General features: G+C 32.6%; 4 protein-coding genes across 5 annotated transcripts; 3 read left to right on the top strand and 1 right to left on the bottom strand.

Annotated features, from left to right (window-relative positions):
- The first annotated feature begins 467 nt into the window (after positions 1-467).
- On the top strand, positions 468-2,733 carry LOC145086999 (uncharacterized). 2 transcript variants are annotated; one of them, XM_079024886.1, is made up of 5 exons: positions 468-725; positions 837-890; positions 1,050-1,175; positions 1,284-1,420; positions 1,948-2,733. In XM_079024886.1, the coding sequence occupies exons 1-4, from the start codon at positions 663-665 to the stop codon at positions 1,407-1,409; spliced, it is 369 nt and encodes a 122-aa protein (XP_078881012.1). In that variant the 5' UTR covers positions 468-662; the 3' UTR covers positions 1,410-1,420; positions 1,948-2,733. The 2 variants fall into 2 exon arrangements, with proteins under 2 accessions (XP_078881012.1, XP_078881011.1); XM_079024885.1 differs by having other exon boundaries at positions 1,932-2,733.
- A 1,754-nt stretch (positions 2,734-4,487) lies between these two features.
- On the top strand, positions 4,488-6,708 carry NF-YC9 (nuclear factor Y, subunit C9). The gene is made up of 4 exons (XM_079024883.1): positions 4,488-5,188; positions 5,277-5,367; positions 5,587-6,401; positions 6,505-6,708. The coding sequence occupies exon 3, from the start codon at positions 5,617-5,619 to the stop codon at positions 6,394-6,396; it is 780 nt and encodes a 259-aa protein (XP_078881009.1). The 5' UTR covers positions 4,488-5,188; positions 5,277-5,367; positions 5,587-5,616; the 3' UTR covers positions 6,397-6,401; positions 6,505-6,708.
- Positions 6,709-8,568: 1,860 nt separating this feature from the next.
- On the top strand, positions 8,569-10,475 carry CAX11 (cation exchanger 11). The gene is made up of 2 exons (XM_079024882.1): positions 8,569-9,558; positions 9,658-10,475. The coding sequence occupies exons 1-2, from the start codon at positions 8,659-8,661 to the stop codon at positions 10,420-10,422; spliced, it is 1,665 nt and encodes a 554-aa protein (XP_078881008.1). The 5' UTR covers positions 8,569-8,658; the 3' UTR covers positions 10,423-10,475.
- A 13,318-nt stretch (positions 10,476-23,793) lies between these two features.
- Positions 23,794-25,477, bottom strand: LOC145086996 (signal peptidase complex subunit 3A-like). Its single transcript, XM_079024881.1, has 5 exons — positions 25,273-25,477; positions 25,125-25,172; positions 24,361-24,477; positions 24,179-24,265; positions 23,794-24,093 (listed from the first exon to the last, which is right to left on the bottom strand). Exons 1-5 carry the CDS (start codon positions 25,396-25,398, stop codon positions 23,968-23,970), a joined length of 504 nt encoding a protein of 167 aa, XP_078881007.1. The 5' UTR covers positions 25,399-25,477; the 3' UTR covers positions 23,794-23,967.
- Between the last annotated feature and the right edge of the window lie 299 nt (positions 25,478-25,776).

Genomic DNA, 25,776 nt, shown 5'->3' with positions numbered 1-25,776 from the left:
TAATTATATATGTAAAGTATGAAATGTAATAAATATTATAATAAATTGCAATTAATATGTTCCTTCATTTTTTATTTTAAAATTTTATTTTAAAAAATACTTATTATTTATATTTTAATATTTTATTTTCTTTAATCAACCCGCATAATACACAAGTTTTAAACCTAGTACACAATAAACCCAGCTTAAAACTAAAAATTACCATAAATCTAAAAAAAATAAGGTTTATATTAAAACTAAAAAAATATGCATACCACAAATTTTTGCATGTAGGGGGCGTTTGGATAGGAAAAAAAAAGATGCTTATTGCTTATTCCCACAATAAGCTAATTTAAGTATTTGGATAAAATTCAACTTATTAGACTAAATAAATTAATATTAATAAGCATAATTGCTTATTGTTTATTGTTTATTAAACTTAATAAACTAATATTAATAACCATCCCTCGCTTATTCCCACAGCAAAACAATAACAATAATCCAAACACAAACACCCCTTAAGCATAAAACTGTGCAGATTTCTTTTCCCCCAATTTCATTCTAGGTCTTATCAAATCGAAAAATCGAATTTCACCGCAGGTGGTAGAGTCTTGCGCCGGAGTACCGAAAGATCGCAAAACTCAGCCAACTAGTGGAGACTTTGCCGGAGAACTTAAAGAGGAATGTCGAATTCGGAGGGTTCATCTACTGCAACGCCCATCTCCTCCTCTAATATTGGTTTTCAGGTGAAATTATATTTCTTTGATGTTTCTCCATGTATACCTTCCTTTCGATCTCCGTTTACACAATTGTTCAATTCCTAGTTTGTAATTGTATTTTCGTTTTTGTTCATGAAGCTGCTGAAAAAACACGGTTGGAAAGAAGGAACCGGCCTTGGTATTTCTGAACAGGTAGGTTCACCTATTCGGAAACCCTAATGTGACTTTCTAAGTAGATTTACGATGCGCTCTTATTCAATGTTACACATCGAGTTTTTGTTCAATTATGATCGATCAGACTCGGATGCAATGTTCCATTGTGAAGCAACTAATCATTCTTTCTTTAAACAGGGAAGGTTGGAGCCTGTGCAGGCATTTTTAAAGAAGAACAAACGAGGGTTGGGTGCAGCAGAGATAAAGAAATCACAGAACACAGGGGATCAAAAAAACTTGGCTTCTGATAAGACTAATGATAAAGTAAGTTGCCCTTTTGTTTTGATGCATTTGGATTTCATCTTTAAATTTGTTTTTTTGTTAGTACTTAGTAATTACCTCACTGATGTTTATCCGAATGTTGGCTTTCAGTTATCAAAGAAAAGTAAAGCAAAGCTGTCAAAGAAGATGAAGAAAGCTCAAGAAATTGAGAAGAGGTTACAAGAGAATGAATTCCAACGTGCTTTCTTTAGGGAGTTTTGGCCAGATAATGTTTGATGCAAACATAAGTAAGCTTCCTCTCTTCTTGAATATTCATCATCATCAAGAAAAAGAAAGAAAACAGATAGTTCTTTTGTAAATACTATACTTGTATATCAGAGTTGCAATTATCAAATTAATAGGAGTTGAAAATGGAATATTTTTTATTTCCATTGTTCATGGGTCAATTTCAGAAAATTGGTGGCCAAAATTTTGACAAATGGTAGGAGCCAAGCTCTTGAATCTAAGTTTTTTGAGTTCAGTATTTTTTTGGGTCTTTATTAAAAAAGATTTTTTTTTTCTATTCATGAAACCAATTATATTTTTCTATCATTTATAGTTATCAGTTATTTTAAATCAAATCTAAAATCGATTTACTGAGCCCCAAATGCCCATTATGGCAACTTCAAGATTTGAATGAAGTGTAGTGTAAATACAATCGTTGGTATTAGCTTCTTATGGTTTTGATTTGATTTGGCTTTATAGATATGTTTGATGTTATTGTTGTTGAAGGAATAAAACAAAAGTATGTGATTTTAGGGTTCTTATAATGAAGGGAAAAAAAGAATGAAGGAACCGAAGAGATTGGGGTAAAATGCTCATTTCTTTAATATTTACCTGGGGGCTATTTTTTGCACATCTCATTAATGAGTAATGGTGTATAAATAATGTAGACTGACTAAATCATCTAAACATGGTCATTTAACCTCAAAAGGAAAATTCATAATATTTGTTCGAGAAGTTGAAGGGTAAAAAGCACAAATAGGCAAAAGGCAAAGGGTAAAAATCATCTAAGCCATGTCTTTTGGGTTAACCTATTTTGTTATTTTCAGTCTAAGATGACGTAAAAAAGAAGCAACCATGTATAGTTGTCTTTATTAAGTACTTAACCCATTAAGATTATTAAGTTGCTACCCCTCAAATTTTTAGATGTAGTGAAAAAACTTTGTAGTGCAATTTTCTTGGTCCGCTTCCCCAAAAATTTACGTGTGCTACCCTTGACATTTTGTTATGGGTTTGTCACACACGCACCCATTTTACCAGCACCTGATTGCCCCAAATCCGGATTACCCGAAACCTGATAAAGCCACTTAACAACTTGATACACAGACCGATTCTACGTATTCCAGTAAATGTGGTTCTGGTTTTTCGGATTTAAATTTCATCCCTAATTGTGGTTGTATGTGACTTTGTTGTATGAGTATGGTTGTGTATGTGTGTGGCACAAATAGAAAGTACATTGTTATTTCTGTTTTTGCCACACATTTCTTTATTTTTCTCTCCATCACCATCAATTTTTACAAAAAAAAAAAAAACGATTGCATAATCTTTTGCAACAATGCGTATGCTTAAAAACCTTGTACAAATAATGTTACCAATTTTATTAGGGTCGAAAAAAAAAAAAAAAAATCTAGGAACAAAATCTATAGTTTCTGATAAACCGGAAAGACAAAACAAGACAAAACAGATAAATTGTAGTTTACCCTAAACATGTTACATACGAGGAAGGATTAATGCTGTTTAATGACAACTGATCGTATGAAATATTAGTCTTACCTAAGCTTTCTTAGACACATAATTTGGTCAACTTTGTTAGAGTGTTTTCATGTAGTAAATGTTGTTTCATTTTTTCTAAAAGTGACCATAATACTCCCAATAACGTTTGCCGAACAGGACCAAAGTTTGATGTATACATTTTGATACAAGGTTTGTGGAAAATTCATGAAAAGTAAGGTTTTATTAAGGAATAATGACTTAAAATGGTAATATGCTTTTCAATTTGTATTTTTCCGTCCAGATTTGCATCATTAACTTGTTTAACTGTACACATTCAATCCTTATAACCGACTAATTTAGGTAAGCCAAAAAAATGACTTAATAAGGTAATTTATATTATTCACTTTGTATACATTTAGTCCTTTTATATATATATATATATATATATATATATATATATATATATATATATATATATATATATATATAGTTGTAAAATAAGTCCTTGTTTTTTCTACACATTCAATATTTATGAATGGTTTTTTTAAGGTTTTCCTTACAACATCCTACGTGGGACAATCATTAATGAAGTGTTTGGGGCTGTTTATGCTTATAGCCAACGCGACCTAAATTGTTTGATGTTTAGGTCTTGTGTTTTGAACGTCGTAATTTTTTCATACGATCTCGATTTTAATGATCTTTATATTTACATGTTGGTATTTGAGTCTAATATAATTTTCATTTAGGTTACTCCCGTTAAAAAATAGTATATTTATATTTACGATTTTATAAAAAATATTCATACATACATTTATAAAGAACACATGTATATAAAGCCCGTAAGTAAAAATATATTACTTTTTAACGATAGTAATGTAACCGAAATTTGTAGTAGACTCAAATATAAACACGTTAATATAAAGATCGTTAAAATCTGTGATCGTATGAAGAAGTTACGACGTTCATAACACAAGGCCTATGCGAAACACAAGACCTAAGCAACCATACAACTGAGGTCGTAGTGACCATAAGCATCAACAATCTGATACACCTCATTAATGATTGTTCCATGTAGGATGTGAGAAAACCTAAAAAAATCGATCATAAGTACCGAATGTATACAAAAACAACAAGAACTTATTTTGCAATAAAAAAAATCTATATATTAAAGACTAAATTTGTACAAAGTAGGAAATATATTACCCTATGAGAACATTTTTCTTGGTTTATCTGAAATAGCCGGTCATAAGGACTGAATGTGTACAGTTAAATAAATTGAAAAGACAAATATGGACGAAAAAAAAAAAAAAACTCAATGATCAAATGTGTAAAAATCAAAAGGTATTATTTTAAGTCATTATCCCATTCATTAATTGTGCTGTCTAGATTATTACTATAGGTCTTGATCTCGTAAAGACTAAATGTAAGAAACAATTATATGTGTTTGTTGATTAGTCTATCTTGGCATTTTACTTTTATCTATACTTCTTAAATTATTTTATTTTAAAACATTTACCAAATTACAACATTGTCATCCAAAAAATAAATTTCACTATTATATGATGGGTATAACATTTTAATAAGATTATTAATATTTTGTTATGAAAATACAATGATATAATTAGATAAAGAATTTCAAAATAAAACATCTTAATGAAAAAATTGAAGTACCATTAATGCGATAGAAACACATAAAAATGCAACATGATATAACTTAGTTAGTTCCTGGACTATATGTTTGAGGCTTGAGATAAAAAAAAAAAAAGACTTGACAATGATAGTTTTACCATGTTGTAGTTCCCTTGGTTTGGGAAAATTATAAGAATGACAATAAAATTGGTTTTGTAGCAATATCAAGCCTAAGATTGTAAAAGAGTAAGACACTACGACGATTATCACATTTTTGCTTTAATATACTAATATAGTGTTTAATGTCTAAATAAGTAAATATGTAAACTCTTCTTTCCTAACAATAAAAAAACTAAATATTATAATATAACATAGATAAAAATGTATTACTATTATTTTTAATGAAAAAAGCGAAGAGAATATTTTTTGGGGCCCAAAGAATAATTATAAAAATTAGCGTTACAAGAAGAAGCATATTAACCAAGTTATTTATGAGAATAATTCCTTTTAGCAAATAGTCAAATACCAACATGAAACATTTGAAAAGTTTGTTTGGCCGGTGAGTGTTTCTGGGATTTGCTCCCAAGGAAACCAGACGAACGAAAGGTGATCGTAGCCATCAAGAACACAATCAAAGATCAAAGATCAAATATCAGAACTTTCTGTTGCGTGTAAGAATCAACACTCTCTTGTTTCCCCTAAAAAATATCACAATTAACCGAATTTCACTCATCGATTTCGATTATGTTCGTTTTGCAGGATTCAAATGGTTCATTAGAACTGCATCATTAACCTGATTCACGATCTATCTCCTTCTTTCTCATTCGTCTATCATCAAATCGTGATTCAGGTTCTGTCTCCTTCACATTTACACCTTTTGATTTGAAAGCTAGTACTTCCGAAATCACACGTTTCATACGCTTTTTTTTGCTAGTCGATCGCAAAACCTTTTCCTTTTTCGTTATGAATTACTGAAAGGAAGTTCAAAAAATTTACATTGAAAGTAACATTCAGAAGCCCAATCAGTAAATATATGTTCTTCATGATTAACACGTTGATTTTGATTTAGGAAATCGACCTACCATTTTTGCATCTAATCATGGATCCACAAGGGCATGGGCAGCCCCAATCTAGCAACATGATGAGCAGTGTAACTCAGTTATCATATGCAACAAATCCATACGAGTCAACTCAATTGAGTGGGACCCCTGGGAGAGTACAAGTAGGTGGTGCAATTCAAGCAACAAATCAGCCTACAGCAGCTCAATTAGCACAACAACAGTTAGCTTATCAACAAATCCAACAACAACAACAGCAGCAACTTCAACAACAACTCCAATCATTTTGGGCAAATCAATACAGAGAAATCGAAAATGTCACTGACTTCAAGAACCACAGTCTTCCATTAGCAAGAATCAAGAAAATCATGAAAGCTGATGAAGATGTGAGGATGATATCAGCAGAAGCACCAATTGTGTTTGCAAGGGCATGTGAAATGTTCATATTGGAGTTGACTTTAAGGTCATGGAATCACACTGAGGAGAATAAAAGGAGGACATTACAGAAGAATGATATTGCTGCTGCAATCACAAGGACTGATATTTTTGACTTTTTGGTTGATATTGTCCCAAGAGAGGATATTAAAGATGAAGGTATGACATCCATGCCAGCTGTCACTGTGCCAGTTGGCGGGCCTTCGGATGCTTTTCCTTATTATTACATGCCAGCTCAGCAGTCACCACAGTCAGGAGCACCAGGGATGATGTCAAACAAGGCTATGTTGGATCCTGCTCTTTATGCACAGCAGGCTCCACCTTATATGGGTCCCGCCATTTGGCCACCGCCACCTCAGCAGCCTCAATCACCCTCGGATTCATAGAACATGTAAGTGTTCTTTTCTTATATGATTTTACATTAAAGTTGTAGTAGCTAAGATTGATATCGGTATAACATGAGTATTGATTGATATTGTGTTTGATTTTGGCAGATTTTGGAGTTTTAAATTATAATTCACTTTCCAGTGAATCCAATGATATTACTGAAGCATATGATGGTGGTGGATCATGGCTTTGTTTTTTATTTTCTTTAAATAAGGAAATACATGTTGATTTCCCTAACATATGCATTGGTTTGGGTTAGTACTTGAGAAGTCAAAACATTTTAATGCCAAATCCAGTGAAATTTTGTGTTATACTAGTATGAGTTAATAGTTGCATATTATGTTGAATTGGTTAAGAAAGAGTTTTTTTCATGATTAAATAATGAAACATGGTCATTGTTCTTTTTTCAATCGTATAAATAATCAGTATCTTAAATATGATACATATAAAAAAAAAAAGAAGAAGCCATCTTCATGCAGACTGAACATTGGCAATTCAAATACCCACGTTAACACTACACAAAGACCTTAAATGTGGTCTTTTACTCCTAAGTTGTAAGAGCGCACAAACAATATTCAATCAATGACCAATTTAGGTATGACAAATCAAATTTTGATTAAGGAGACAGTCTTCACCGTGAAAGGCTTTTATAGCATGAACCCACAACATAGTTTGGTTATCAACCCATTGCCATAGTACAATCTGCAATAAGATGACAATCAACTTCATTTTGTTTGGTGTCATGTGAGACAATTAACATAAAATTCTCATATCACTTCCTTAATAAAAATAACCACTTATAAAACATAAAGCCGAAGTTTTTAGGTCTTACATTATACTTCACAAACTTCCTTAATCCGCAATACGACAAAACCGAGTTCACATCACATAATATGACTTCACAATGATAATATGAGTTCATCCCACATAATATGACAAATTAAAGCGCGTGCGCTTTCCATGTTGTAGACAAATTTCAACTTTTGATGAATCGTTGTCAATGGTAATGCATTATGTAGCAATGTTGTTACGATCGGGTTCCTACGTAGAATCGTTTATGGGTTTGCAAGATCGGGATCGGGATCGAGATCTTAATATCCCACAAAATAAAACATAATTTTAACTTATAATTTTAAAACATGAAAAGTATCTTAAACATTAAGTTTTCTGTTGAAAAACTATAAAAACTTCAAAACATTAGTCACAACTCACAACACAATATTATAAACGGTAAACTCGTAAATGGTAAAAGTCATAAAATGATGAATTCATTTTTTTTTCAACAAAATAAAAAATAAAAATAAGGGAAGGTAGGATCGGATCAGATCCCGATTCTACGATCCTACCCACGATCTTACGATCTTACCTACGATCCTACACCAAATATGATCCGTATATGCTCCGGCTCGTTTTTCATATCTAGGATTGTATGATCCTACAATCAAGATCATGATTTTGACAACTTTATTATATAGTGTTGAAAACAGATAAAATCCAAGCAAAGTCAGGGATTTATGTACTAGTTAATTGAAAGGGTTGAACCTTAACTAAAATTAATAGCACATGAAATGCATAGAATGACAAGATCACTTACTTTGTTCCTGTAAGAGTGTCTTAAGGGTTACTACTAGAATCATGTTAATGTTTTTAAAGTTCTTAATGAACATAAAACAAGAAGGACAAATATGTTGGTTTTCATCTTAGATGAAACTTTAGCCTAGGTATGATGTCTTCCTCACTAGTTGTTTTGTAGCTAGCTTTTAGCTTGTAAGCTTGCTTATCAATAACCTAGTTTGTCGATAAAAGCTTTAAGTAATTATTGTAGCTTATAAGATAACTTATCAATAAACTAGTTTGTTAATAAGCTATCTCAAACTAGCTTATCAATAGGTTAGTTTATTTCTATCAAACATAACCTTAATTAACTGTTCCTAAATAAATCTAAATTTCTATAATCAAGTATGCCATGCTATTAGGGGTAATTATCAAATAAAAATACTATGGGATAACTTGGTTAAATTATAAATATTAATTAATATTTTTTTTTCTAAATCAAAATAAACCTATTTGATAACGAAATTTTTATAAACTCCATTAGAAAAATAAAATAAATATAAACGTTGTGAAATATTATTTATATTTTATAGATTATTCCGTTGTTAATAGATATCATATGATTTTTGATTGGCAAAACGCGTATACAGAAATCAAAAACACTTTCAAGGCCAGACTCCAATCGAAAGCAGGATTTTGGGGATGGCATGGCGGTCTTCTCCTTCCCCAAAACCGCATCAACCTCCCTCATCATCCTCCTCACTTTGATCTTCTTCTTCCTCCTTCAATTCCCCTCATCAAACAATCAACAGGGTCTCCCCACCACCCAAATCCACCGGAGGTCACTCCTCAACACCACCACCACCACCACCACTTGTTCACACATTCTTCAAATCCCACAAGATCGCCGCTGCTCCTTTTCCACCCTCCACTGCTCCGCCCACTCCAATGGCCTCCTCAACTACTTCTCCTTCCACTTCTGTCACTTCAATCAAAACCCATTTCTCTCAGTCCCCTTTCTCTCCCTCACCGTCGTCCTACAGTTCTACATCCTCGTCAAAACCGCCCAAGATCAGTTCTCCGTCGTCGTCACTAAACTATCCACTCACTTGAATCTATCCCCGAGTATGGGGGCAGTCACTCTTCTAGCACTCGGAAACGGCGCTCCTGATGTGTTCGCATCTGTCGCAGCCGTCGGTGGCGGAAACCCCCGAACTGGATTCGGCGCGATTTTATCCGCCGGGACTTTCGTTTCAGCTCTCGTAGTTGGTTTCGTCGCGATCTACGCAGCTCCCTTCGCCGTTTCCCCTGCGCCTTTCATAAGGGACGTGTTGTTTTATCTTACGGCGGCGTTGTTTCTGTTCTATGTGTATCTTAGTGCTGAGATTTACCTATGGCAGGCTGTTGGATTCGTAGGGTTCTATCTGTTTTTCGTTGGTTTTGTGTTTTGGATGGATTTAGGGATGGATAGTGGTGGGAAATTGAAGCGTGGTGGTAGTGAAGTTCAGGATCATAAAGGTTCCATGGAAATTGACCCTGAAAATGGAAGCGATTCCATGGATTTTAACAAGAAGACAACCTCTGGGATTCGACAAGCTTTTAACAAGGTATGTTCTTGATCATGGAGTAACTATTGACTATACATCCTCTTTTTCGTTCTATATCTTGTTTGAATGCAACATTGAATGAGTTTCATGATTAAACAGATATCAAAAACATGGGAAGTTCCAGTGAGAGTAATGTTAAACCTAACAATCCCACAATCATCACCTTCAGAATGGAACAGATTCTATCGATCTGCCAACATCGCACTATGTCCTCTAGCTCTAATGTACTCATGCAAATCCTTTATCCCTCTAAATCATCCAATTTCATTTCTGTTTCCTAACATCCATCTCCCTCTCTGGTTAATCCTACTCTTTGGGACCTCATCACTATCACTAGTCCATTACATAGTCGAAAAAAAGCCCCCCAAAACAGAGCAACTGCCAATAGTTCTAATGGGATTCATCATGAGTGTGTGTTGGATCTCCACCATGGCCGGAGAGCTTCTCAACTGTCTGGCGGCATTAGGGTCACTCCTGGAGGTGCCGCACTCTCTGCTAGGGTTGACTGTGTTGGCATGGGGGAACTCAGTAGGGGATCTAGTGACGGATGTTGCTGTGGCAAAAGCAGGGCAACCTGCCATGGCTATGGCTGGATGCTTTGCTGGACCGATGTTTAATATGCTTTTTGGGCTTGGAAGTGCTTTGGTTATACAGACGTTTAATGTTTATCCAGAGGCTTATGAGCTTGAATTTCATGTTAGTATTGTGGTGGCGTTTGTGTTCTTGGTTTTGAGCCTTATGGGGTCGTTGTTGGTTGTGACATGGTGTAGATTTCAGGTTCCAAGGTTTTGGGGATTCTGTCTTGTTGGGTTATATGTGTTCTTTATAACATTAAGTCTACTCATTGCAAAGTTACAATTCTAATCAATGTATTGTTGTATTACAGTTTACACAGTAAAGCATTTCAGTTATAATAAGATTCTTTTAAAAAAAATTAAGTGAGAGGCTGTAAAGGATATTTTATGGAATCAAAACTGTTTTTTTCAGCTTTAATATGATTCCCAAATTCTTTGCGTTGTCTCTTTTAATTTCAGAATATTTTTTCAGGTTATGTCAATGCAGGATGTGCTAAAACTCATTACGAGTGTTATGAATTCTTAGTAATACCCAAGATTCTATAAAATTTGTCATGGCTCCAATGTTTCTATTTGCAGTCGAACTTTAACAACATGCTGTCTTAAATCTTATATGTATATAAAAATGAAAAATAGTTGAAAATATATATAGAATTATTAATTATATACAAAATTATTGTCTTAAGTCACCTCTTACAAACGACTTAGCTCGTTATGGTCGAAAATGCTTGAGACCTAACGTTATTTGAACCTTTGCCTTTTGACTTCATTATTGCTCCCTCTTACATTCCAAGCTCTCATGAAGAGGCGTTTAGGCCATTTTAAGGAACCTTGAAGCTAAATGATTTAATAGCCAAGCTTAGCAATGTGTGTTTGGGTTGTGCTTATATTTAGTATTTTGGGCATATAAAGCTTGTGGGTGTAGTTGCAATAGCATCCACGGTTTTCACATCACCTGGTGGGAACACCATTCGATTTCGAATAAGGTTTGGCTGCATGTGGCAAGAAACACACTCTCTCTCATGTGTGACAAAGAACCACACTTTTGGGGTAAAAATTGGAATCGACATAGAAGAGAATGTGGTAACATAATTTATTAATAAACCATCTCAAATAACTTATTAAAAAAATAACTTCCAGTTAACTTATAGTGGTTTTACCAAACACTAAATTGAAATAACTTTAAAAAAAATCAAATTTATTTGTGCAAAACACAACCTTAGAGCATTCATAATGCATAATTTAATGTAATTGTTGAATGACCCTCAAATATAATGTTAGTATTTAATGGATTAAATTCAATGTTGGACACCAAATTGACATTAAATAGAAAAACTAATTTTTTAGACAATATGTTACATTGAAAATTTTTAGAGTTAAATGTACGATTGAAAGTAAATGGTAAAGTTGTATGAAGTGAAATAGGATAATTCATAAATTTTATAGAAGTCAATGGATTGTAGATGGGTCTCTGTTGGATGAAATAAGTGCAAATCCACACGCTCGGTGTGGAATGAAGTCAACGGTTGGAGAGATGATCAACATGCCTTTTGTGGATTCATACCTATTTTTGATAGCTCAACATGCGCCAAGTGAAATCGAATGTTTTGGCCCGTCTTGATTTTTTTTAACTTCTTCATTTTTGCTCTGTTTGCATCCAAGTTTTGTCCCGAGCTTCTTTTAGGTCCTCCCTGTGCATTCCAATCTTCAAATATACATGAAAACCACCATAAAGTGTGTAAATAAAAATGTTCACTTGATAGACTAGAAATAACCAAAAATATATAAAAATGAATGATTTTAGCTTCTAAATACAATGCTAAAGATGAAATATTTATGCAAAATAGGTGCATGAAATGCACCTAACAAACCTTTCCATGCTTAAACCTTTCTTGTCCTAAAAAAAGAACAAGTATTATATCAATCTGGAGGGAAATCATAAAGAACTGAAAACGAATAAACCAGCCGAGCCGAGCTCCAATTCGGTAGGCTCGGGCTCGACTTGTTTAAAATTCATGGGGCTCGAGCTCGCCCTCGGCTTGATTTGAGATTAAATTTCAAAGCTCGAGCTTTGGCTTGGGCTTGACTTGTTTATCGGGTGTGCTTAAATGAGCCTAAGCTCGGCTTGAACTCAGCTCGGTTAACAGTCAAATATCAAGCGCATTTGTGTTTTTATGTTCCGGCTCAACTCGTTTATCAAGTCCATCACTCTCAACTCATTTAATGTCTCAATCCGACCCGACACGACCCATTTTCAAGGTCTATGTTATTATATTTGATCTGAAAAAAAAAATTGGTGTCACTACTGATAGACATTTTTGTGTCCGCCTCTAAGAATGTATGATGCAATTCTAGGAGCCGGATTGGAAACTCATTTATATTTAACATTAAATGAATTCCTTGTAATGGATAACTCAAGAAACATTATTTTTGTCTATATAATTACAATTTTGGTTATCCCCATCAAGGCCATCATTGCTTACATTACATGGTCCAAGAAAACATTGTGGTACCATGCATGGAAATTTTTACATCAATGCACCCTTCGGGGATTGGATCCGCCACTTCTGTCCTACTATCATTCCATGCTATACTCACATTGTTGCATCTTTGTAAGTTGTAAGAGGTAAACTCGAACTTGACTAACTTTCTGGGAATATTAATGATAGTGAGAAGAAGGGCATTCAACTCTTTTGTTGTCCCGTGTTTTTGGTGGAATAAAAAGTTGTCACTTTTGTCTCATTCAATACATGACAAAAACCATTAGGTTTTCGTTCCACTCAAGATGGTCCGAGTGTAATAAGAAAAAAAGCTTGTTGAGTATGATACTATGTGGAGTGTTATGGTGCATATGGATTGGTAGAAACTAACGGGTTTTGAGAACATCCCCATGAGACCGCTTATTATAGTTGAAAGGATAAAAGCTCTAATGTTTATTTGGTGCAAATATATAACTTAATGCAAAAAGGTGGATCGGAGAATGTGGAATCTTTGCCCTTTTCATTATATGTAATTTTTTGATTTTGAACTTTCTATTTGTACTCTTTAATATATATATATATATATATATATATATATATATATATATATATATATATATATATATATATATATATATATATATATATATATTGCTGTCTTCCAGAAAAAAAAGTATTGCCCCATACTCAAGATGCTTTGAAATTGAAAATTAATGCACACGGGTTTAACCGTTTAAGTGATACCGACTTATTTCCAAGATTTTAAACCGAGTGTGTGCTATTTTACTAGATTCACGTATTTTAAACTCACTAGGTTGAATTTGTTATTAAAGAAAAAATTGACTTTTTTATACAAATTTTTTTTGTATTAAAACACCTAATTAAGCTATAAACTAAAACTGAAAGACAAAAGAATTAATTATTCATTAAATAAAGTAGTTTCAAGTTATAAAGAAACCGAAAATTTTCAACTTTTAAAAACTCATTAGATAAAGACGCACCCAATCTCCCTCTCTTTGAAGTTGTAAACAAAACTTAAAACCTTCAATAATGAGGTTTGTAGCAGTTTTGGCAATCCTCATGCTATTTGACCCATTTCTTGGTACGCATGTTTAGACTTTAGAGCTCTTCTTGGTTAGATTAATATGTTGTTGATTTATTTAGCATTTCAAAATGTATCTGTTTTTTTGTAAAAATCATGACAACAATTACACATCATATTCTATGTTTAGTATATCTTATGTGATACTCTTAAAAAAATTAAACTACTTTTATACGATTGTGTATCAAATTTCATGGCCAGTTTTTCTAAGTTTGACCTTGAAAATTAACTTATGGGTGAAGGGGTTTTTAAGGTCAAACATGTCACTTCACAAAATAAATTGTAATACGGTTCATTTACAATAAAGCCAATGTATCTCTCTTGTATATTTAGTGTATATGCATGCATTGATATTTCAGTAAGCAAATTGCAAAGATATATAGAATCTGCATCCAAGTTAAGTTTGAAACAATTTAGTTCATGATCTCATCAATATATACTTTTCTATATACCGTGATATATATCTTTTAACAAGACTAAAAGAAAACTAAGGAATGCATACTGGTTTTGTGAACGAAATTTTGAACTTTGGTCTTCAAAGTCAAGTCATAACGAGATTTACATATATTTGATGATCAAATAGGTGTGAACTGCAAGTTAACTTTGATATGTAAAGATGAACAAGTGTCAAAGCCACCTCTTTCATGCTCACCAAATTCATGCGACCAATTGTGTGCAAAATTGCATGATAAAGGATGGGGAAAATGCGATGATCACCGTAAGGATATTTGTCAATGTTTCTATGTTTGCTATAAAGACCCTCGGATTGCCAAATAAACTCTACAAGCTTGGCTTCTATTGTTATTGATCTTCGTATTTTATTACATGCTATTTTCTCGTATTTGTTAGTTTAGTTAAATCATAATCAATATATGCACCATGATCAAACATGTATTCTGATGAACGATTATGTTATTTTCAACTTTTAGTAGCATCATGGGTGTATTTTCAGTTCCATTTTGAACTAAGCCGTACACTTGTGTTTTAAACACGTGGTGAAATTAAGTATGCTTGAATGAATGCTTTGGCGTTTAAGAAAGAAAAATGAGTTGCACTTATGTGTGATCTAATAAATTCATGTTACTTAGGGATGTTTGAATGTGAAATTGTCCACTAAAATAACAAAATATTTAATTGTACCTTCCAAGAAAATATCATACCTTGGAATCCAAGGTAACTTGTTTTTTCCCTAAATTATGCTAAGTTATGAAAGTCTCGATTTTATGCGGTAATCAATTGGATTTAGTGTATGCATTGTTGTAAATAATGTAAGACGTGATTTGACGACACAACCAAGTCTCAAGCCTTGCGAGACAGGACAAGCCTTGGCGTTTTTCAAGAAACGACAACACAACAAAATTTCAATATATTTTATAATTATATATATATATATATATATATATATATATATATATATATATATATACACACACACACACACTATCGTCCAGTTATATAAACAAACCATATATTAACAAAAACCTAATGTTTTCACGTCTCTATATACATTTATTTACCGATTTACAATCCTACTAAAAGTTTACAAAAATGTCGTTTTTCAAAAAGTCGGTGAACATTACAAAAACATGTTATATCCATAGATCAAATCTAAAGAGGAACAAAAGCCTCTTTGTGGTCACAGAGGTTCACCCGTGATGACTCTAGGCTACTCGCAAAGCACATCGGAACCGCAGTTCCATAGGAGGCCCAAAAGAAAAAAAAAGTCGTTACACAAAAGTGTGCATTTTCACGCCTTACCACGTTATTTGGGTACAAGCTTTATCCAGACTCTTAGGTCATTTTCAGGACGTCTACACCACTTCTCAACGCCATGGCATGTTTTGATGCCGTTATAACGTGTTATTTAGAACCTTAAGTGTATGTCAATAGTAACTACCAATGGTACTTGTTGCACAAAAAAAATTATAAATTCATTAACATTTGTTATATAAAGAGAATGAAATTAATACCAACGACTTTTATCAGGGCCGGTCCAAACGTATATAGGGCCTGGGGCAAAAAGAAAAAAAAAGTCCGTCAAAAACAAATATAATAAAGATTCAAAAAACTATCATTTATTTTTCACTATAGACATGTTCAATTACCAATAACAAACAAGCAAAATTGTTTATCTTTTGAGTTATTCTGAGTTTGAACCAATTTTAGGCTTTAACAATCATTTAGGTAATAATTTTTTTTATATATATACACTACATAGCTCAAAAACTTTGGGCCCCTGGAGACGTGGGCCCTGAGCGGTCACTCGGGTTGCCCATTGTCTGGACCGGCCCTGACTTTTATATATGTGCCTAATCATCTATAAGGAAAGCGAAAACTCATAATGGGATGTGTCATCTCCCGTCTCACGAGTTGAGTTCTGGAAACGGATTCACCTATCACCTTATAGTGACTAGTAAGCCTAGCAATTGGGTTGGGTTCGGGTTGGCGGGTCACAGGTTGACAGGTCATGGGTTGGTGGGTTAGAAACCTTAACCCAACCCAACCCAACCCATATAACTCGTTTAAGTATATAGGTTCGCGGGTTCACAAGGTAATGGGTCAATCCCAACCCATATAACTCGTTTAATAAATAAACAACACATTTTAAAAAATGAGATTTTTTCAACATAAATTCATAAAATGATTAAAGTAATTAACATAAAAAAGGTTTTCAACATAAATTCATAAAGTCAATAACATCCAAATAAAAATGAAAATTGAAAACATTCATAGAAAGTAAATGTGTTCTTCGCTCGTGACTCGTGAAATAACGACATTTATTTTTTCTTTTTCTGATTAACGAACTGCAAATGCAGATTAGTCACATACGAATACAAAGGTAATATACGGAATATTACGAATACGGATGGAAAAATAAACAACACATTTCATAAAATATATGTTACTAGTAATTCTGACAGAATACATGTTATATGACAGAATACATTCTCACATAATATGGCATAATACATAGAATATGACAGAATACATAGAATACATTTTGACAAAATACATAGAATACATAGAATATGGCATAATACATATAATATAACATAATCCATGTCTAAGATTACTAGAAACTATGTTTTAAATATGGAATTAGTCGATTTTTAAGAATTTGGCTTGAAACATCTCTTATGCATTTTATCAAACACCTTCTGTGCATTATCAAATTATCTTAGCTTTACCTTGAAATACAATGTCAAACACCTTCAACAAGTTGTATTAAACACCAAACACCTTCATAACACCACGAATTTAACCGAAAGCAGGAGAAAGATTCATGATATGATGGGAAATCGATAGAAATCGATTACAGATGTTGAGATAATCAGAAATCAAATGCAGCTATACCAAAATTGAATTAAGAGAACGTATATTCGATTCCACTAGTGAATTTTCAGAATTGGGAGATCTTAATTGGAAAGGACTTACCAGCTTGGTTCAAATAAAATGCAAAGAAATACATCCAAACAAATTGCAATCATCGATTTTTCAGAAATGTCGTTCACAAAATCATTTATCCAAAACCAAATACATAAAATCGATTAAATAAAAAAAACGAGTTCAACAGTAGAAAAAAAAACTTACAGGCTGATTGGAGAAGAAATTTATTCGTAGTCATTGGTCTGGAAACTTGATGATTGATAGTGGAGATGATGGACGCCATGGTGGGTTTCTTCTCCTGGTATAATGAAGGAGTCGATGGTGAAGATTAAAGAAGCAATTTAAGGACGAATGGTGAGTGTTTTTCTAGGGTTAACAAACTAGTTTCCCTGGACATTAAATGTTTTAAATATTTACCAAAATTAAATGTAGCCAAGATTACTATTATACCATTTCTGATTTATTATTGAATTTGTTTTTGCTTAATTCTGATTGGTTGTTAGAGGCACACAATACTTGTTGAAAACATTTGAACCTAGCTCTCTCTCTCTCTCTCTCTCTATATATATATATATATATATATATATATATATATATATATATATATATATATATATATATGGGTTGGTGGGTTAGGGGGTCAAAAATCTCAACCCAAACCCGTCTATTTTCGGGTTGGGTCAGTGTCGGGTTATGAGTTGGGTCGAGAGTTGCCACGCCTAATAACTAGGTAGACTAAACATGGATATAGCCACTTCTTTGAATTCATATAACTTGATGTCCTTGAAAAAGAGCCATTCAAAGCCAAAAAAAAAAGCAATAACTAATTCTATAACTTTTTTGTTTTTTGTGGTTTTTTTTTTCTGTTTTTTCTCTATTTTGTTTTTTTTAATTTTTAATTTTAATCTTATTATTATTATTATTATTATAAATTCGATAACCGTATAAAATTCGGACAACATTTTAAAATTCGGACGATATTATAAATTTGGACGAAATAATAAAATTCGAATGACAATATAAAACGGAACAAAAACAAAGTTTGTCTTTATTTATCACGAATATATGAATTGGTTCGGTATTACATTGCTAATTGCTAATTACCCCCTTAATTTGGCTAGATTAGTAATTAGCCCATCATTTATTACTAGAGTTAAATTAACTTTTATAATTAAATCTAATTTTGTTAGTAACATTTTTTTATTTGAAATAAATAAATAAATAAAATATATCAAAATACGAGATTAAATTTTCTCTACAATATGATACTAATATTGATATATTTTTTCTATATTTTTTTAATATAAAATTGGATTGGTTTGAATTGCTAACGTGAGTAAAATGTCGGGGTTTAATTGGGTTGTTGATGTGGAAAAGAGAAAAATTGGTTTTTAATAGATGATTGGGTTGGAGTGGGTTATGAATGTGGATAGCCTTATAGATAGACCTGGCAATGGGGCGGGTTTGGAGCGAATCAACCTTGATCCAAACCCTTTTAACAAATTTCAAAATCTGATCCAAACCCGCTCCGTAACCCGCAGGGTTTTGAATAATCAAACCCATACCCTTATCCACCGAATCAGCAAATATCCAAACCCGCCCCGTAACCCGTAGGTTTTTTGAATAATCAAACACATTTTACTTAAATCATAAAATCAAATTTATTAAATAAAACTAAATTTTGATTTAGAAAACACATTATGTACTCGAGGACTTTCTATTGGAATTAAAATCATTATTTTAGTTACTTCCAATTGATTTTTGATCGTTGATTGCATTGATAGAGAATAGGCTAATAACAATTACAAACTTTCTTTCGGTTGATAAATGACCTTATTGATTTATAAATGAAATTGGTGATTACATGCTGAAATATAAATGAAATGAAATCATGACTCTTGGGAGAAGACTGGAAGTCTAGAAGTTGAGTCCTGGAGACCTATGTAAAAACAATTTAGTCTCTGGCCTTTTCTCTTTGGACTTCTGATTGGAATTTAATGTAAACTTTAGGCAATATAAAATATAAATTTATATTTCTAAAATTTATATGGGGCGGGTTATAAACGGAGTGGATTGGTGATGATCCATACCCGACCCTTTTAATAAAAGGGTTAGCGGGTACGGGTCGTTAACGGTAAACGGATTAAAAACTATGCTCCAAACCCATATAATTGTTAAGGGTTTGGATCGGATCAGGGTCAAAACCCGCTCCATTGCCAGACCTACTTATAGAACAACCCAAAACAATACTCCCTCTCTCTCTCTCTCTCACACACACACACACACACACACATATATATATATATATATATATATATATATATATATATATATATATATATATATATAAACACTAGGTATAAGACCTATGTATTACATGGGTTAATTAAAAAAAATTAAATATAAATGACTAAATATTTAAGAACTTTGGATTTATAAGAAAATAAGAAAAATAATGAATTATTAAAATTGATTTTTTTTATCTTTTAAATTTAAATAAATAAACAAAATAAACTAATGAGCCTTAATTTGAGAATTTTGAAATAAAAAGGTAAGTCCATTAATGAAATTGATATTTATTTATTACTATTTTTATTGTAATTATTACATTAAAGTATTGAGAAATTAAATTGTCTCCTACTTTTTATGCCTACAAATATTTCTACTTACTAATATTATGACACGTGGAAAATATATTAATTCAAAATAACCACAAAATGACATTTGGCAAATTGAATGAAAGTGTGACATGTGGCAAAAAAACATTCATTTATTAGAGTGTATATATATATATATATATATATATATATATATATATATATATAGAGAGAGAGAGAGAGAGAGAGAGAGAGAGAGAGAAAGAGCTAGGTTCAAATGTGGATTGACATCTATTGTGCGGACAATGTTATTTTGTGAGAATGATACAAAAAAATATGTTGTTTAATAATATAAATACGTTCAATCTTACATAACTATTGTCATTCTCACACATTCTCACTAATTAAATCGTCTATAAGATTATTATAAACTTTTTATTATTATTCTTATTCTGTCAGAATGTTGTCAAAATGTTTATTGAGTCGTATTCTATAAGAATGAAAATGTGGGAAAAACGATGTGTACGAACAAAAATGAATAAGAATTAGTGAGAATGCATGAAAATGACGATAGTTGTATAAAATTGAATGTAGTCAAATTACTAAACAACCTACTCTCTTAGTAATTCTCATAAAATAGCACTGTCCACACGTCCGCACAATAGTTGTCCATGTCTGTATTAAAGAATATTTGGCAGATTTGATTACTGTTTTTTTTGACAAAATTAGTGTAATGGGTTCGACTCAAATGAGCCTAATAATCTCAAACCGTGAAACAAAACCGAAGTCAAACCGTTAGTAACGATTCAGCTTGGTTATGTTCTAATTTTCAAAGGTTCGACTTCGGTTTTAGATTTACAAAAATGTTACTAATGGTTTGACTTAGGTTTTACTGAAAAAATTCCAAAAAAAAAAACGGAACATGAGCACTCCTATATGTGATTGTATTTTTTCAAACTATTAAAAAGTATTCGAGTTTGTAACTTATTGGGTAAATGTCACTATAACCCTGTAAACTAACATGATTTGGATTAAAAGGTCCTTCATCTAAATGTTTTGCATTATAAGGACATGAACTTGATAATTACCAGCCAATTTGGGAACTTTAACCTTTTTTTTATCCGGTTTATGTTCCACATATGGTCTAATTATGCCATATACTCTCTGCCTACGTGCTCATTGACTTTTAATAGCTACTGTAGCTATCTGATTATGTATGTGAAGGTTGTGTTTCAAACCAAATAAAAGTCATAGTGACACTAGCAGTAGTAGGTTGTACTCTCAGCATCACGAATAGTACCACCACCAGCAACATACGATATATGACCAACACATTTCATTATTGAAGAACTTCAAATAAATTGTCCATCATTCCTTAGACTAAGAGGAGTGGGGGGTGTTAACACCCTCGCCATGCTCGCTATTATTGTTGGAACACCACCCCCTAACACTCGCTAGGGGGCTTACTATCGTACCCTTGTTAAGCATGTGGCGAGATGAGAGAGAAATATTTATGCAATATGATTGGTGGAAACTTATTTGAGTGGAATTCAATTTGCACTTTTATGTAAATAAAAAACAAAAAACCTTTTTTTTAATGAATGTTACTACTCCCTACCAAATGCTCTAATAGTAGGTGCTAAATGGAGAAAAATGAAGTGACACTAAAAAAAACTAATGTGGCGAGATGTTAGGAGTTTTACCACTTCCCTTAGCCTTATAAGGAATCTAACAAAAGGAACAAAAATATTAGAACTCTCCGTCAAGTTGAGCCATTTTGAAATTTTCTGTCAATCTATTGATCCTTATTCCTTCAGTGACCGTATCAAATGGGTTCTTTAACCTCTTCCCTTTAGCATCTTCTCTTGTGTATATCACTACTCTTGTCACATTGTTAAACAAGCTAGAACCAAGAGGATCAACAAGATAACACTTTATCCCTGGATCATTTTCCTTTAAAAATCAAGAAACACTAGCCATAGTGCCACCTGTCCCTGCAGTTGCAACAAAAGCATGTAATTTGCCTCTTGTCTCATCCCATATCTCAGACCTAGTTCCTTCATAATGAGTCGAGCTGCGTAGTTTGTAGGGTTCTCAAATTGATATGTGAAGAAAACATTTTAGAAGCCCTAAAATTGATAGAGAAGATCGAGTTAACCTCTTCAATTTTGACCCATCAGTTTCACGATGTTTAAAGATGATGACTCTTCCTAGAACCCCTGAATTTCCTCAACTCCGTCACAACCTAAATCTGGAAATTTGGAAAAATATTGGATCTGAAGACGACAGATCGTGATGTTGAACAGGTGTCTGATCCATGTTCATTGCTTCAAATCTGCAATCGATGGTTCTTATACCTCTTCCCTTCAACCTCTTCTCTTGTGTACATCACTCCTCCTGTAAGAGTTATTGTGTTGTGCTTTAAACCATTTTTCAAATCCCATGTAGGTGAACGATGATGATGATCGGTGGTAGGCGGACGATGGTGGAGAACCGATAGTAGGAGATGGTTGGTGGTGGAGTTTGAATTTCATAGACATGTATTGAAGACATCTAAATCGTGAATAAATCCATATGATGGAATTAGATGAGAATGTGATATATCACAAATATTTCTTGAATCAATGAGATGGAGAAATCAAAGTATTGAATAGATAAGTTGTATTCATATGAAAAAAAAATCACAAATAAAGGAGAACTTGTTTTTTCAAGGATGGGGACGATTGAATGGTAATTTATGTGTGACATTTGATTCTGCATAGTAACCGGTTAGAACAGGTCTTAGGTCCTCAATAAACATGTTAATATGAATTTTATGCCCTTTAAATGCAAGAAAAAAAACATAAAAGAACATTTAAAACAAAACCAGATAGTTGGTTGGGCTTCAATAACATTTACCGTAACTTATTTTATTTACGTTTTAAGTCAATCTAAATTCAACAGTTTGAGAAAAATGGTCAAATTTAAACACTATAATGACTAAATTTTGTTTAATTTGTACAAGATTACTGAACTTGTTTTTTATTCAAAATTGTCCTTATTGACTGGTGTTATAAATGGTTGATTAAAAAAAAATTTCAATAACAATTTACAAACGTAAACAAAGTTTAATAACTAAATGAACACAAATTTAATATCTAATTTTTAACTTAACCTAAAAAAAGTCGACACAACATAAAACCCATTTTAACTTATGTTGGATTGGAATCTCAACCCATGCAATTAATCGGGCTATATTGAATTGAGATATTCAATTTGTTTAGCAACATGGTGTGTGTGTCTTTTTGCACCTTTATTTATTTATTTATTTTTTTTTTGCATATGTGCAGAACAAAATCAGACCAATTTTTTTTATCTCTTTAGTCTTCATAAAAAATGATTGTTTTTTAAGTGTTCATAAAAAAAGATAATGGTGTTTGGTCGGTGATGGCGACAATAGTGGTGGCGGAGATGATGGTCGGATAGTGGTGGAAAAAGAAATACTATCACATTATAGGTAGAACTTAAAAAAATCGTTCTCAAAAATCAAAGTTTTTTTTTTTTGTAAATCTTTTTGAAAAAGTGGTCAAAAATATTTTTTTGTCTGGTGTCTTTTGAAAAACAAATAGTCTTTTCTTCAAATGTCTTTCTGCCCACAACATAAGAAGTCAAAAAGACATTTTTGCAAAAAAAAAAAACAAACACCACCTAAATCAAATTGGTTGAACCCAAACCCAACTCGGGTCAACCCTTTACTGCCTCTTATTTTAACCCTCCTTTCGTAATAGGCACCTGTGCATCAGAGCAATGTTGATTGGTGCAAAACGGTCATCCAGTTGTCTTCATCAGTAAAGCATTACCACCAATATCTCTTCCATCATATGAAAAAAAAGTTGTTGGCTATCATTCATGTCGATGTATGACAATTGACATATAAACCTTGATTTATAGACTTGATAGAAAATAGAACATCACCTCCTTTTTAACAAAAGGTGATGGATATGAATGTGAAATCTTTTATAAAAAAAAAGGGGTTGAAAACAAAATAGTTGATGCCCTCATCCCTCTCCATGGTTAATTCTCAAACTAGCTTTCAACTTTCAAGCAACAAACAATAAAAACCAAAAGATAAAACAGTATTGAAACATAAAACCATCTAGTTTAAAGTTTAAACCAAACTATAATTTCAAATCTAACAAATTTGAAAACAGAAAATTACCCTCTTCTCTTCTCATCTCTAGTTCTCATTTAAACCAAGAAAAACAGCAATTATGAATTATCAAATCTGGTCATCTGTATGACTCGGGCAGGCGAAATCCGGGCAGGACTAATTTGTCAGCAAACATCTTCCCAGTTTTGGGCATCACATGCCAGTGTAATGTCAAGTTAAAATCTCTCCCACGAAGGTTGCTTCCCTATATATGTAACAAAAACAAATAAATAAAAATCAAAACAATTTAAAGATATGTGAACTACATTGAAAAAAAAAAGTAGATTTACCTGATCAATGAACCTGTACTTGTTCTTGGTTTTTATAGAAAATTTTGCACCATCTTGTGCTGGTATGATACCATCCCACAATGAAACCTGTGGGGGCATAATAGTAAATTCAAAGATGAATGCTTTTATTAAGTAAGTTTAAGTTGAGTGGAAGAAGATGCATGATTGTGTTTAAATTTTACCTGATTAAGGATGTTCTTTGGAGTACTGTATTCAGCAGCTAGAAATACAAAAACTTGCTTTGTGTTCCATGTAAACAATGACTGTAGGTCTGCAGATATATCTAGTGTAATCCCAACCTGCATCACAAATGGAAGATGAAAAAAAGAATGAGTAGATTATATTTTCAAAACTGGTATATACTGGTTTCAATAATCCCCAGTTTGTTATGACTAATTATGCAAACACCATACAACTAGTGAAAAGTAAGCAGCAATGAAGAGAACATGGAAAATCATAACAGAGCTTCAATGGAAATCATAACAGAGCTTCTGGTCATTGATCTTACATTACTTTATCATCAAAATCTAACAACAGAGTTAAATTTCGATCAACCCACACATCATACAACACCAGATCTACTTTGCTCATATTTTAGAGCTTCATATGGATTTTCCATCAAGCTATAATCAATGGTAAGTAGGCTTGAACTTCCATGAGTTAACTTAAAGTGTTTTTCATATCTCCAAGTCGAACAAATACATTCGATTATGGATATGTTCCTAATTTCACAAGATAAAGCATGAATTAACCTCAATCTTCCCAAATCATTCACTATTAAAGATCGTAGCTTTGCATAACAGAAGTCATCGGAATGTCAATAGATCAAATTCAACAATTTAATTCTTTTGATATCGTCAAATAAAAGCCTTAGAATCGGATGGATCACTTCACTATTCCAAATCAACTACCTTTCGTCAAATAAAAAAGATTAATAATGAACTACCTCGTCATCTCCGGTTGATTTCTTCAGAAACCGATTGATATTCAAGACCTGTGAAGCACAAATCATAGAAATGTAATTAGTCAAAGTTGGTAGTCATAAGAAACAAAATTAAATCAGAATATCAAGTAATTAGGGTTTTTGGAGAGACCTTAACACTTGCAGTGGGGGAAGGAGAGTTGAGATTGTCCGAAAGAGATGCCATGGCGCACATGAGAGCCAGAATCGTGAGAGAAAAAGTTAGGAGAGCATTGGCTCTGTAACCGAAGGAATGCATCTTTCGTGTTTGCCTGCTCTCCCTTCTCCCCTGCCCTTTAACCGACGACTACACTACCAGCGGGTTAGATGGATTGAATCTAATGTAATGAGATATCAAATATATATCATATAAAAGGAAATTTTGAAATAAATTGCAATGTTTTTATCATTTTCATATTCATATTGGGGCTAATATATTTAATGTTGACATAGGGTTAAAGATTTAGAAGATAATAAACTTTTTCAGTATTTATGTATTTTTTTTTGTAATATATATTACCGTTAATTTATTACAATGTATACAAAATACCATGATGACATTAATATAGGTTCTTTGGCAAACACTAATTTTCCGATCATCTTTTTCGGTTAAACATGAATTTTTTGACGGTTTCAT

This window comes from Lactuca serriola, chromosome 2 (genome assembly GCF_051521515.1).
Source record: "Lactuca serriola cultivar US96UC23 chromosome 2, Lser_US96UC23_V15, whole genome shotgun sequence".
Lineage (NCBI taxonomy): Eukaryota > Viridiplantae > Streptophyta > Magnoliopsida > Asterales > Asteraceae > Lactuca > Lactuca serriola.
This window is presented reverse-complemented; position numbering and strand designations above follow the sequence as displayed.